Source organism: Salmo salar, chromosome 03 (genome assembly GCF_965601325.2).
Source record: "Salmo salar chromosome 03, fSalSal1, whole genome shotgun sequence".
NCBI lineage: Eukaryota > Metazoa > Chordata > Actinopteri > Salmoniformes > Salmonidae > Salmo > Salmo salar.
This window is the reverse complement of record NC_138293.1, coordinates 91,349,024-91,363,815: the sequence shown is the minus strand read 5'-3', so window position 1 is coordinate 91,363,815 and position 14,792 is coordinate 91,349,024. Positions and strand designations below refer to the sequence as shown.

The 14,792-nt window shown below is 45.3% G+C and overlaps 1 protein-coding gene across 1 annotated transcript in view; it reads right to left on the bottom strand.

Moving 5' to 3' along the window:
- The window catches only part of LOC106606387 (protein HID1), a 113,030-nt gene that overhangs the window by 34,063 nt on the left and 64,175 nt on the right, over window positions 1–14,792 (bottom strand). Inside the window, exons 6-10 of the mRNA XM_045715702.2 lie at window positions 13,526–13,642; window positions 13,165–13,375; window positions 12,599–12,655; window positions 11,066–11,206; window positions 2,349–2,439 (exon numbers count right to left, since the gene is read on the bottom strand). Coding sequence (XP_045571658.1) covers window positions 2,349–2,439; window positions 11,066–11,206; window positions 12,599–12,655; window positions 13,165–13,375; window positions 13,526–13,642 — 617 coding nt within the window. The remainder of the gene's footprint in view (window positions 1–2,348; window positions 2,440–11,065; window positions 11,207–12,598; window positions 12,656–13,164; window positions 13,376–13,525; window positions 13,643–14,792) is intronic.

Here is a 14,792-nt window from a genome sequence, read left to right as displayed (position 1 = left end):
GCTGATTGAGAGTCATACATAGGCAGCCTGTTTTTCCTTTGGGGTTTGTGGGTGATTGTATTCTGTCTAGGTTTGTGTTAATCCTGACAGAACTGTTGGCTGTCGTTTCTTTTCGTGTTTTGTTAGTAGTGTTTATGTTCATTAAAATCCTTAATGATGAACACATCCTCCGCTGCACCTTGGTCTCCTACTTCCACCGACGACGGTCGTTACAGAATCACCCACCAACAACAGACCAAGCAGCGGAGGAAGGAGCAGCACCAGGAGAGGAGCTATCTGGAATCGTGGACATGGGAGGAAATACTGGACTGGGCAGGACCATGGGCTCAAGCTGGGGAGTATCGCCGCCCGCAGTGGGAGATTTAGGCAGCGAGAGCGGAAAGGCGCTGGTATGAGGCAAGGGAGCGCAACAGGCACGAGAGGCAGCCCCCCCCCCCCCCCCAAAAAAATGGGGGGGGCACACGGAGAGTGTGGCAGAGCCAGGTTGGAGACCTGAGCCAACTCCCCGTGCTTACCGGAAGCAGCGCGGTACTGGTCAGGCACCGTGTTATGCTAGGAAGCGCACGGTGTCTCCAGTGCGCACTCATAGCCCGGTGCGCTATAGGCCAGCCCCCCGCAAGTGCCATGGGAGTGTGGGCATCGAGCCAGGACGGATTGTGCCAGCTCAGCGCGTCTGGTCTCCGGTGCGCTGTTTCGGTCTAGGCTATCCTGCGCCGGCGCTGCGCACTGTGTCTCCGGGGCGCTGGGAGGGTTCAGTTCGCCCTATGCCTGCGCTCCGCCCGTGCTAGGCAAGAGTGGGCATTCAGCCTGGAGTATGGGTGGTAAGCCTACGCACCAGAACTCCAGTGCTCCCACACAACCCGGTTTATCCTGTGCCTCCTCCTCGGACCAGTTCGCCAGTGGGTCTCTCCAGCCTGGTCTATCCTGTGCCTCCTCCCAGGACCAGGCCTCCAGGGGGTCTCTCCAGCCTGGTCTATCTTGTGCCTCCTCCCAGCACCAGTCCTCCAGGGGGTCTCTCCAGCCTGGTCTATCTTGTGCCTCCTCCCAGGACCAGGCCTCCTGTGGGTCTCCCCAGCCTGGTGAGTCCTGTGCCTGCGCCCAGAGCCAGGCCTCCTGCATGTCTCCCCAGCCTGGTGAATCTTGGGCCAGAGCCGCCAGAGCCGCCCGCCAGTCTGGAGCCGCCAGAGCCGCCGCCTGTCCGGAGCCGCCAGAGCCGCCCGCCTGCCAGGGTCGCCCGCCAGCCGAGCGCAGCCAGGGTCGCCCGCCAGCCGGGCGCAGCCAGGGTCGCCCGCCAGCCGGGCGCAGCCAGGGTCGCCCGCCAGCCGGGCGCAGCCAGGGTCGCCCGCCAGCCGGGTGCAGCCAGGGTCGCCCGCCAGTCCTCCGGCGCAGCCAGGGACGCCACCTAAGTGGGCCAAGCCGAGGGTGGAGCGGCGTCCACATCCCGCACCAGAGCCGCCGCCGTAGGAGGGCCCACCCGGACCCTCCCCTTTAGAGTCAGGTTTTGCGGCCGGAGTCCGCACCTTTGGGGGGGGTACTGTAACGCCCTGGCCATAGAGAGGGTTTTTTGTTCTCTATTTTGGTTAGGCCAGGGTGTTACATGGGTGGGCGTTCTATGTTTATTTTTCTATGTTGGTTTGTTTCTTTGGTTTGGCCGTGTATGGCTCTCAATCAGGAACAGCTGTAGATCGTTGTTGCTGATTGAGAGTCATACATAGGCAGCATGTTTTTCCTTTGGGGTTTGTGGGTGATTTTATTCTGTCTAGGTTTGTGTTAATCCTGACAGAACTGTTGGCTGTCGTTTCTTTTCGTGTTTTGTTAGTAGTGTTTATGCTCATTAAAATCCTTAATGATGAACACATCCTCCGCTGCACCTTGGTCTCCTACTTCCACCGACGACGGTCGTTACACCTACAGACAGATATATAGTATATTCCAGTCCCTACAGACAGATATATAGTATATTCCAGTCCCTACAGACAGATATATAGTATATTCCAGCCCCTACAGACAGATATATAGTATATTCCAGTCCCTACAGACAGATATATTGTATATTCCAGTCCCTACAGACAGATATATAGTATATTCCAGTCCCTACAAACTATACTCACACCCTGCCATCATTCATAGGATAGGTCTGTGTGTGTCTGTGTCTGTGTCTGTGTGTCTGTGTGTCTGTGTGTCTGTGTGTCTGTGTGTGTGTGTGTGTGTGTGTGTGTGTGTGTGTGTGTGTGTGTGTGTGTGTGTGTGTGTGTGTGTGTGTGTGTGTGTGTGTGTGTGTGTGTGGTGTGTGTGTGTGTGTGTGTGTGTGTGTGTGTGTGTGTGTGTGCTCTACAGACTGTACTCACACTGGTCGGCCCGGGCGTCATTAAGGTAGAAGAGGATGGGTACCAAGATGTCCAGAACATCACTGCTCTTCAATACAAAGAACAGGAACTTCTGTGATGGGCAGAGAGACGGTGGTCTGGGTTATTAGAATGTGATGCGTGTTTGTTTCTCTGTTGAGGGTCGGCTATTCTTCTATTCTATCTCTGTTGAGGGTTGGCTATTCTTCTATTCTATCTCTGTTGAGGTACGGCTATTCTTCTATTCTTTCTCTGTTGAGGGTAGGCTATTGCTCTATTCTATCTCTGTTGAGGGTCGGCTATTCTTCTATTCTATCTCTGTTGAGGGTCGACTATTCTTCTATTCTATCTCTGTTGAGGGTAGGCTATTCTTCTATTCTATCTCTGTTGAGGGTAGGCTATTCTTCTATTCTATCTCTGTTGAGGGTTGGCTATTCTTCTATTCTATCTCTGTTGAGGGTCGGCTATTCTTCTATTCTATCTCTGTTGAGGGTCGGCTATTCTTCTATTCTATCTCTGTTGAGGGTCGGCTATTCTTCTATTCTATCTCTGTTGAGGGTCGGCTATTCTATCTCTGTTGAGGGCGGGCTATTCCTCTATTCTATCTCTGTTGAGGGTCGGCTATTCTTCTATTCTATCTCTGTTGAGGGTAGGCTATTCCTCTATTCTATCTCTGTTGAGGGTAGGCTATTCTTCTATTCTATCTCTGTTGAGGGTCGGCTATTCTTCTATTCTATCTCTGTTGAGGGCGGGCTATTCCTCTATTCTATCTCTGTTGAGGGCGGGCTATTCCTCTATTCTATCTCTGTTGAGGGCGGGCTATTCCTCTATTCTATCTCTGTTGAGGGTCGGCTATTCTTCTATTCTATCTCTGTTGAGGGCGGGCTATTCCTCTATTCTATCTCTGTTGAGGGTCGGCTATTCTTCTATTCTATCTCTGTTGAGGGCGGGCTATTCCTCTATTCTATCTCTGTTGAGGGCGGGCTATTCCTCTATTCTATCTCTGTTGAGGGCGGGCTATTCCTCTATTCTATCTCTGTTGAGGGTCAGCTATTCTTCTATTCTATCTCTGTTGAGGGCAGGCTATTCCTCTAGTCTATTTTCACTCTTTCATTGATTCTCAATTAAGATTTTGATCATCTAGGCTACTAAATGTAACGTTACTGTCAATATGGTATATTATGTATGTATCTGTCTTCTACCTGTTCACTGATGATGTCAATATGGTATATTATGTATGTACAGTTGAAGTCGGAAGTTTACATACACCTTAGCCAAATACATTTAAACTCAGTTTTTCACAATCCCTGACATTTAATCCTAGTAGAAATTCCCTGTCTTAGGTCAGTTAGGATCACCACTTTATTTTAAGAATGTGAAATGTCAGAATAATGGTAGAGAGAATTATTTAGTTCAGCTTTTATTTCTTTCATCACATTCCCAGTGGGTCAGAAGTTTACATACACTCAATTACATACACTCAATTCAACTTTTTCACCCCGGAGGTTTTATCTGGACATGGTTCGTCAGGACTTCAAACAGCCGAAGCTAAGTAACATTAACATGATGCCTTCTAATTGCAGTCGTTGTACTTATAATATACAGGAGAACGATCGCCTTACGGCAAGGATAGCTGTGCTGCAAGCCCAGCTTCAGACGCGATCGTTAGGCAAGGGTAATTTCAGTGTAGGAAAGGATGAAACAGCGTCTGTGCCACCAGTAAGTACAGATAGTAACGTTAGTATAAACCCCCTCGCACGGTCCCCGCAGGCGGACAACTTTCTCATGGCTTCTGGAGGGAAACGCTGTAGGAATGCTCAACCGGTGTCGCTTATTCAGCCGACAGAAACTTTCAACCGGTTCTCCCCATTAAGCGAGTCGGAGTCGGAGGCCGAGACTTCTCTGGTCTCTACTCCTCCCGCTGTGGGGTCTGAGACGCCGACGGCTCCCACCATTAGCTCTGACAAATTGAAAACCCTAGTCATTGGCGACTCCATTACCCGCAGTATTAGACTTAAAACTAATCATCCAGCGATCATACACTGTTTACCAGGGGGCAGGGCTACCGACGTTAAGGCTAATCTAAAGACGGTGCTGGCTAAAGCTAAAACTGGCGAGTGTAGAGAGTATAGAGATATTGTTATCCACGTCGGCACCAACGATGTTAGGATGAAACAGTCAGAGGTCACCAAGCGCAACATAGCTTCAGCGTGTAAATCAGCTAGAAAGATGTGTCGGCATCGATTAATTGTCTCTGGCCCCCTCCCAGTTAGGGGGAGTGATGAGCTCTACAGCAGAGTCTCACAACTCAATTGCTGGTTGAAAACTGTTTTCTGCCCCTCCCAAAAGATAGAATTTGTAGATAATTGGCCCTCTTTCTGGGACTCACCCACAAACAGGACCAAGCCTGGCCTGTTGAGGAGTGACGGACTCCATCCTAGCTGGAGGGGTGCTCTCATCTTATCTACGAACATAGACAGGGCTCTAACTCCTCTAGCTCCACAATGAAATAGGGTGCAGGCCAGGCAGCAGGCTGTTAGCCAGCCTGCCAGCTTAGTGGAGTCTGCCACTAGCACAGTCAGCGTAGTCAGCTCAGCTTTCCCCATTGAGACCGTGTCTGTGCCTCGATCTAGGTTGGGCAAAATTAAAAATGGCGGTGTTCGCTTTAGCAATCTCACTAGTATAAAGACCTCCTCCATTCCTGCCATTATTGAAAGAGATTGTGATACCTCACATCTCAAAATTGGGTTACTTAATGTTAGATCCCTCACTTCCAAGGCAGTTATAGTCAATGAACTAATCACTGATAATAATCTTGATGTGATTGGCCTGACTGAAACATGGCTTAAGCCTGATGAATTTACTGTGTTAAATGAGGCCTCACCCCCTGGTTACACTAGTGACCATACCCCCCGTGCATCCGGCAAAGGCGGAGGTGTTGCTAACATTTACGATAGCAAATTTCAATTTACAAAAAAACAAACAATGACGTTTTCGTCTTTTGAGCTTCTAGTCATGAAATCTATGCAGCCTACTCACTCACTTTTTATAGCTACTGTTTACAGGCCTCCTGGGCCATATGCAGTGTTCCTCACTGAGTTCCCTGAATTCCTATCGGATCTTGTAGTCATAGCAGATAATATTCTAATTTTTGGTGACTTTAACATTCACATGGAAAAGTCCACAGACCCACTCCAAAAGGCTTTCGGAGCCATCATCGACTCCGTGGGTTTTGTCCAACATGTCTCTGGACCTACTCACTGCCACAGTCATACTCTGGACCTAGTTTTGTCCCATGGAATAAATGTTGTGGATCTAAATGTTTTTCCTCATAATCCTGGACTATCGGACCACCATTTTATTACGTTTGCAATTGCAACAAATAATCTGCTCAGACCCCAACCAAGGAGCATTAAAAGTCGTGCTATAAATTCTCAGACAACCCAAAGATTCCTTGATGCCCTTCCAGACTGCCTCTGCCTACCCAAGGACGTCAGAGGACAAAAATCAGTTAACCACCTAACCGAGGAACTCAATTTAACCTTGCGCAATACCCTAGATGCAGTTGCACCCCTAAAAACTAAAAACATCTGTCATAAGAAACTAGCTCCCTGGTATACAGAAAATACACGAGCTCTGAAGCAAGCTTCCAGAAAATTGGAACGGAAATGGCGCCACACCAAACTGGAAGTTTTCCGACTAGCTTGGAAAGACAGTACCGTGCAGTATCGAAGAGCCCTTACTGCTGCTCGATCATCCTATTTTTCCAACTTAATTGAGGAAAATAAGAACAATCCGAAATTTCTTTTTGATACTGTCGCAAAGCTAACTAAAAAGCAGCCTTCGCAAATGGAGGATGGCTTTCACTTCAGCAGTAATAAATTTATGAACTTCTTTGAGGAAAAGATCATGATCATTAGAAAGCAAATTACAGACTCCTCTTTAAATCTGGGTATTCCTCCAAAGCTCCATTGTCCTGAGTCTGCACAACTCTGCCAGGACCTAGGATCAAGGGAGATACTAAAGTGTTTTAGTACTATATCCCTTGACGCAATGATGAAAATAATCATAGCCTCCAAACCCTCAAGCTGCATACTGGACCCTATTCCAACTAAACTACTGAAAGAGCTGCTTCCTGTGCTTGGCCCTCCTATGTTGAAAATAATAAACGGCTCTCTATCCACCGGATGTGTACCAAGCTCACTAAAAGTGGCAGTAATAAAGCCTCTCTTGAAAAAGCCGAATCTTGATCCAGAAATTATAAAAAACTATCGGCCTATATCGAATCTTCCATTCCTCTCAAAAATTTTAGAAAAAGCTGTTGCACAGCAACTCACTGCCTTCCTGAAGACAAACAATGTATACGAAACGCTTCAGTCTGGTTTTAGACCCCATCATAGCACTGAGACCGCACTTGTGAAGGTGGTAAATGACCTTTTAATGACGTCAGACCGAGGCTCTGCATCTGTCCTCGTGCTCCTAGATCTTAGTGCCGCTTTTGATACCATCGATCACCACATTCTTTTGGAGAGATTGGAAACCCAAATTGGTCTACATGGACAAGTTCTGGCCTGGTTTAGATCTTATCTGTCGGAAAGATATCAGTTTGTCTCTGTGAATGGTTTGTCCTCTGACAAATCAATTGTAAATTTCGGTGTTCCTCAAGGTTCCGTTTTAGGACCACTATTGTTTTCACTATATATTTTACCTCTTGGGGATGTCATTCGAAAACATAATGTTAAATTTCACTGCTATGCGGACGACACACAGCTGTACATTTCAATGAAACATGGTGAAGCCCCAAAATTGCCCTCGCTAGAAGCCTGTGTTTCAGACATAAAGAAGTGGATGGCTGCAAACTTTCTACTTTTAAACTCGGACAAAACAGAGATGCTTGTTCTAGGTCCCAAGAAACAAAGAGATCTTCTGTTGAATCTGACAATTAATCTGGATGGTTGTACAGTCGTCTCAAATAAAACTGTGAAGGACCTCGGCGTTACTCTGGACCCTGATCTCTCTTTTGAAGAACATATCAAGACTGTTTCAAGGACAGCTTTTTTCCATCTACGTAACATTGCAAAAATCAGAAATTTTCTGTCCAAAAATGACGCAGAAAAATTAATCCATGCTTTTGTTACTTCTAGGCTGGACTACTGCAATGCTCTACTTTCCGGCTACCCGGATAAAGCACTAAATAAACTTCAGTTAGTGCTAAATACGGCTGCTAGAATCCTGACTAGAACCAAAAAATGTGATCATATTACTCCAGTGCTAGCCTCCCTACACTGGCTTCCTGTTAAGGCAAGGGCTGATTTCAAGGTTTTACTGCTAACCTACAAAGCATTACATGGGCTTGCTCCTACCTATCTTTCCGATTTGGTCCTGCCGTACATACCTACACGTACGCTACGGTCACAAGACGCAGGCCTCCTAATTGTCCCTAGAATTTCTAAGCAAACGGCTGGAGGTAGGACTTTCTCCTATAGAGCTCCATTTTTATGGAATGGTCTGCCTACCAATGTGAGAGACGCAGACTCAGTCTCAACCTTTAAGTCTTTACTGAAGACTTATCTCTTCAGTAGGTCCTATGATTAAGTATAGTCTGGCCCAGGAGTGTGAAGAGGAATGGAAAGGCTGGAGCAACGAACCGCCCTTGCTGTCTCTGCCTTGCCGGTTCCCCTCTTTCCACTGGGATTCTCTGCCTCTAACCCTTTTACAGGGGCTGAGTCACTGGCCTACTGGTGTTCTTCCATGCCGTCCATGGGAGGGGTGCGTCACTTGAGTGGGTTGAGTCACTGACGTGGTCTTCCTGTCTGGGTTGGCGCCCCCCCCCCTTGGGTTGTGCCATGGCGGAGATCGTTGTGGGCTATACTCGGCCTTGTCTTAGGACGGTAAGTTGGTGGTTGGAGACATCCCTCTAGTGGTGTGGGGGCTGTGCTTTGGCAAAGTGGGTGGAGTTATATCCTGCCTGTTTGGCCCTGTCCGGGGGTATCATCGGATGGGGCCAAAGTGACTTCTGATCCCTCCTGTCTCAGCCTCCAGTATTTATGCTGCAGTAGTTTATGTGTCGGGGGGCTAGGGTCAGTCTGTTACATCTGGAGTATTTCTCTTGTCTTATCCGGTGTCCTGTGTGTATTTAAATATGCTCTCTCTAATTCTCTCTTTCTCTCTTTCTCTCTTTCTCTCGGAGGACATGAGCCCTAGGACCATGCCTCAGGACTACCTGGTATGATGACTCCTTGCTGTCCCCAGTCCACCTGGCCGTGCTGCTGCTCCAGTTTCAACTGTTCTGCCTGCGGCTATGGAACCCTGACCTGTTCACCGGACGTGCTTGTTGCACCCTCGACAACTACTATGATTATTATTATTTGACCATGCTGGTCATTTATGAACACTTTAACATTTTAACATTTTGACCATGTTCTGTTATAATATCCACCCTGCACAGCCAGAAGAGGACTGGCCACCCCTCATAGCCTGGTTCCTCTCTAGGTTTCTTCCTAGGTTTTTGGCCTTTCTAGGGAGTTTTTCCTAGGGAGTTTTTCCTAGCCACCGTGCTTCTTTCACATGCTTTGCTTGCTGTTTGGGGTTTTAGGCTGGGTTTCTGTACAGCACTTTGAGAATATCAGCTGATGTACGAAGGGCTATATAAAAATAAATTTGATTTGAAATTTGAATTAGTATTTGGTAGCATTGCCTTTAAATTGTTTAACTTGGGTCAAATGTTTCGGGTAGCCTTCCAGAAGCTTCCCACAATAAGTTGGGTGAATTTTGGTCCATTCCTCCTGACAGAGCTGGTGTAACTGAATCAGGTGTGTAGGCCTCCTTGCTTGCACAAACTTTTTCAGTTCTGCCCACACATTTTCTATGGGATTGAGGTCAGGGTTTTGTGATGGCCACTCCAATACCTTGACTTTGTTGTCCTTAAGCCATTTTGCCACAACTTTGGAAGTATGCTTGGGGTCATTGTCCATTTGGAAGACCCATTTGTGACCAAGCTTGAACTTCCTGACTGATGTCTTGAGATGTTGCTTCAATATATCCACATAATTTTCCTGCCTCGGGGTGCCATCTATTTTGTGAAGTGCACCAGTCCCTCCTGCAGCAAAGCAGCACCCCCACAACATGATGCTGCCACCCCCGTGCTTCACGGTTGGGATGGTGTTCTTCAGCTTGCAAGCCTCCCCCTTTTTCCTCCAAACATAACGATGGTCATTATGGCCAAACAGTTCTATTTTTGTTTTATCAGACCAGAGAAATTTCTCCAAAAAGTATGATCTTTGTCCCCATGTGCAGTTGCAAACCATAGTCTGGCTTTTCTAATGGCGGTTTTGGAGCAGTGGCTTCTTCCTTGCTGAGCGGCCTTTCAGGTTAAGTCGATATAGGACTTGTTTTACTGTGTATACTTTTGTACCTGTTTCCTCCAGCATCTTCACAAGGTCCTTTGCAGTTGTTCGGGGATTCATTTGCACTTTTCGCACCCAAGTACGTTCATCTCTAGGTGACAGAACGCGTCTCCTTCCTGAGCGGTATGACGGCTGTGTGGTCCCATGGTGTTTATACTTGCGTACTATTGTTTGTACAGATGAACGTAGTACCTTCAGGCGTTTGGAAATTGCTCCCAAGGATGAACCAGACTTGTGGAGGGCTACAATTTTTTTTCCTGAGGTCTTGGCTGATTTCTTTTGATTTTCCCATGATGCCAAGCAAAGAGACACTGAGTTTGAAGGTAGGCCTTGAAATACATCCACAGGTACACCTACAATTGACTCAAATTATGTCAATTAGCCTATCAGATGCTTCTAAAGCCATTACATAATTTTCTGGAATTTTCCAAGCTGTTTAAAGGCAGTCAACTTAGTGTATGTAAACTTCTGACCCACTGGAATTGTGATAGTGAATTATAAGTGAAATAATCTGTCTACAAAACATTGTTGGAAAAATTACTTGTGTCATGCACAAAGTAGATGTCCTAACCGACTTGCCAAAAATATAGTTTGCTAACAAGAAATTTGTGGAGTGGTTGAAAAACGAGCTTTACTGACTCCAACCTAAGTGTATGTAAACTTCCGACTTCAACCGTACCTGTCTTCTACCTGTTGTGTATTTACTGATGATGTCAATATGTTATATTATGTATGTATCTGTCTTCTACCTGTTGTGTATTAACTGATGATGTCAATATGGTATATTATGTATGTATCTGTCTTCTACCTGTTGTGTATTCACTGATGATGTCAATATGGTATATTATGTATGTATCTGTCTTCTACCTGTTGTGTATTCACTGATGATGTCAATATGGTATATTATATATGTATCTGTCTTCTACCTGTTGTGTATTCACTGATGATTTCAATATGGTATATTATATATGTATCTGTCTTCTACCTGTTGTGTATTCACTGATGATGTCAATATGGTATATTATGTATGTACCTGTCTTCTACCTGTTGTGTATTCACTGATGATGATGATGATGTCAGAAGGTGTATCTAGCTAAAATGTTTTTTTTTTTTTCAAATATAACGTGGCTCAATTGAATACAGTCAACACAATAACAACCTGCATGGTTTCCTACCAGCCTGGTCCTAGATCTGTTTGTGCTGTATAGCTTAGCACTCCTACAGTATGGTAAGGAATAACACAGATCTGGGATCAGGCTAGTCTCCTACCTTATTATAATATAATAATATATATAATAATATATTATATATGACCTTATTGAAGTCACAGAGCTTCCAGAAGAGCACCAGCAGCTCCTGGTGGAACTGGATCTTCTTGGTAGAGTTGGGCAGGTAGGTCTGCATCAGAGGGTTTACCAACAGGCGAGCCAGTCCCTTCAACACAAAGTCATAGTCCTGGAGAGGGGGGGACACAAGCAGGCTCTGAGGTTCAGATTTTCATTTGAGAGCTTTAGACTAAGGTCTTTTCACATAGCAAAGCTGCACTTGTGAAGTACCATTAGAGGAGAAAGCGTGTAAACATGATAGAAGAGAGAATTACAAAGAAAAGAGAACTACAAAGAAGTGAGAACTACAAAGAAGCGAGAACTACAAAGAAAAGAGAACTACAAAGAAATGAGAACTACAAAGAAATGAGAACTACAAAGAAATGAGACCTACAAAGAAATGAGACCTACAAAGAAGTTAGAACTACAAAGAAGCGAGAACTACAAAGAAGCGAGAACTACAAAGAAGCGAGAACTACAAAGAAGCGAGAACTACAAAGAAGTGAGAACTACAAAGAAGTGAGAACTACAAAGAAGTGAGAACTACAAAGAAGATAGAACTACAAAGAAGAGAGAACTACAAAGAAAATATAACTACAAAGAAAATAGAACTACAAAGAAGGGAACTACAAAGAAATGAGAACTACAAAGAAGTGAGAACTACAAAGAAGAAGGAACTATAAAGAAAAGAGAACTACAAAGAACAGAGAACTACAAAGAAAAGAAAACTACAAAGAAGAGAGAACTACAAAGAAAAGAAAACTACAAAGAGAGAACTACAAAGAAAAGAGAACTACAAAGAAGAGAGAATTTCAAAGAAAAGAGAACTACAAAGAAGTGAGAACTACAACGAAAATAGAACTACAAAGAAAAGAGAACTACAAAGAAGAGAGAACTACAAAGAAGAGAGAACTACAAAGAAAATAGAACTACATAGAAAAGAGAACTACAAAGAAGAGAGAACTACAAAGAAAATAGAACTACATAGAAAAGAGAACTACAAAGAAGAGAGAACTACAAAGTAATAGTCCTACTGAGGGGGTCACATGACCTTTAGACTAGGGTCAGCTCTTTAGACTAGGGTCAGACCTTTAGACTAGGGTCTTTGACACGGCTGCACTGGAACCTGGAAAAATTAGACTGAACATTCCTCACATCTAAAACAGTGTAGCATTCAGTCTACATGTAATACACCATTAAAAGGAGGATGTCTAGGACCAATAGGCTCCTTAACAGCTTCTACCTCCAAGCCATAAAACTGCTGAACAATTCATCAAATGGCCATCCGGACTATAGCCAATTTATTGTGTTACATCCATTGTGTTACATTTTTTATTTTAGTTTATTTAGTAAATATTTTCCAAAATCTATTTCTTGAACTGCATTGTTGGTTAAGGGCTTGTAAGTAATCATTTCACTGTAAGATCTACACCTGTTGTATTAGGCGCATGTGACAAATACAATTTGATTTGATTTGCTTTGAAATGTGTGAAAAATATGACAACAAGAAGAATGACTGTACCTCTTCCCTGTGAATTCTTGAAAGGTAGTTTACAAACAGGTTGTCAGGGCCCACAGACTGCAGAGAGACAGAGAGAAAAATTATGTAACAGCAACAACTGAGGGCCATGACAGGCCCCTGGTCTCTGAAGGTGAATGTTAGCACAATGTATCATGACAGGCCCCTGGTCTCTGAAGGTGAATGTTAGCACAATGGATCATGACAGGCCCCTGGTCTCTGAAGGTGAATGTTAGCACAATGTATCATGACAGGCCCCTGGTCTCTGAAGGTGAATGTTAGCACAATGGATCATGACAGGCCCCTGGTCTCTGAAGGTGAATGTTAGCACAATGTATCATGACAGGCCCCTGGTCTCTGAAGGTGAATGTTAGCACAATGTATCATGACAGGCCCCTGGTCTCTGAAGGTGAATGTTAGCACAATGTATCATGACAGGCCCCTGGTCTCTGAAGGTGAATGTTAGCACAATGTATGTTGAATTAAATGTGAGAGACACACACACACGGACAGAGAGACACACATACACAGCATCACCCTCCCCCTGTACAGAAGGGTCCCGGCCTTACATCCTGGTCCTCCATGCTGGAGGGAGATGGGGGTCGGTGGGCCAGCCCTCCTCCATCGTGCTCCAGGGTGACGATGAGGATCTGCACGGCCTGCTCCACCAGCTGCTCCCGGTAGTCGGAGAAGAGCAGGTGATTGTAGGGGATGCCATAGCCCACTGGGTCGTAGGCACACACCACGTTTACCAGGGAGGTGAAGAGAGGCAGGGCATGCCTGAGGTAGGTGGACAGAGGGAAATAATCATTTGTGTCAGTTATTGTTAGGGGGAAGTGATGTGGTTTGGTGTATGTTTGTGTTGGATTGTGCGTGTGTGTGTGTGTGTGTGTGTGTGTGTGTGTGTGTGTGTGTGTGTGTGCACCTCACCTGTTTTCTGTGGAGCAGAAGAAGCTGACCCAGGGGTTGAGGATGGTGTTGTCTGAGGAGGGAGGGAGGTACATGGCCTCAGAGAAACAGGTCAGCAGCAGCCTCAGCAGCTCCGTCCTGAGTGGTCAAAATCAGACATAGAAAGAGGTTCACTGTGGGGGGGGGGGGGGGGGGGGGGGGGGGAGAGAGAGAGAGAGAGAGAGAGAGAAAGAAAGAGAGAGAGAGCGCAAAACAATTTGACCCAACCAAATCATGAGAAAACAAAAAGATAATTGCTTGACACATTGGAAAGAATTTACACATTGGAAAGAATTTACAAAAAAACTGAGCAAACTAGAATGCTATTTGGCCCTAAACAGAGAGTACACAGTGGCAGAATACCTGACCACTGTGACTGACCCAAAATTAAGGAAAGCTTTGACTATGTACAGACTTGGTGAGCATGGCCTTGCTATTGCTTGCTATTACTGCTCACAAAATTAGGTGGAAACAGCTGCACTTCCTAAACTCCTGCCAAATGTATGACCATATTAGAGACACATATTTCCCTCAGATTACACAGACCCACAAATAATTCAAAAACAAATCAAATTTGGATAAATTCCCATATCTATTGGGTGAAATACCACAGTGTGACATCACAGCAGCAAAATTTGTGACCTGTTGCCACAAGAAAATGTCAACCAGTGCTGAACAAACATCATTGTAAATACAACCTATATTTATGTTTATTTATTTTCCCTTTTGTACTTTAACCATTTGTACATCGTTACAACACTGTATATATACATAATATGACATTTGACATGTCTTTAATCTTTTGGAACATTTGTGAGTGTAATGTTTACAGTAAATTTTGTATTGTTTATTTCACTTTTGTTTATTATCTATTTCACTTGCTTTCCCATGCCAATAAATCCCTTAAGTTGAATTGAAATTGAATTGAAAGGAGGGGGGAGAGAGAGGTAGAGAGTGGGAGGAGAGTGGTGAGAGAGAGGGGAGAGAGCGGGGGAGAGCGAGAGTGGAGGGAGAGGAAGAGAGAGTGGGGGGAGAGCGAGAGTGGAGGGAGAGCGAGAGAGAGTGGGGGAGAGCGGGGGAGAGTGAGATAGAGAGTGGGGGGAGGGGGGAGAGCGAGAGAGATAGTGGGGGTAGAGTGAGAGTGAGAGAGAGAGAGAGAGAGAGAAAAAGAGAGTGAGAGCGAGAGAGATAGTGGGGCAGAGGGAGAGAGAGAGCGAGAGAGCGAGAGAGATAGTGGAGGTAGAGAGAG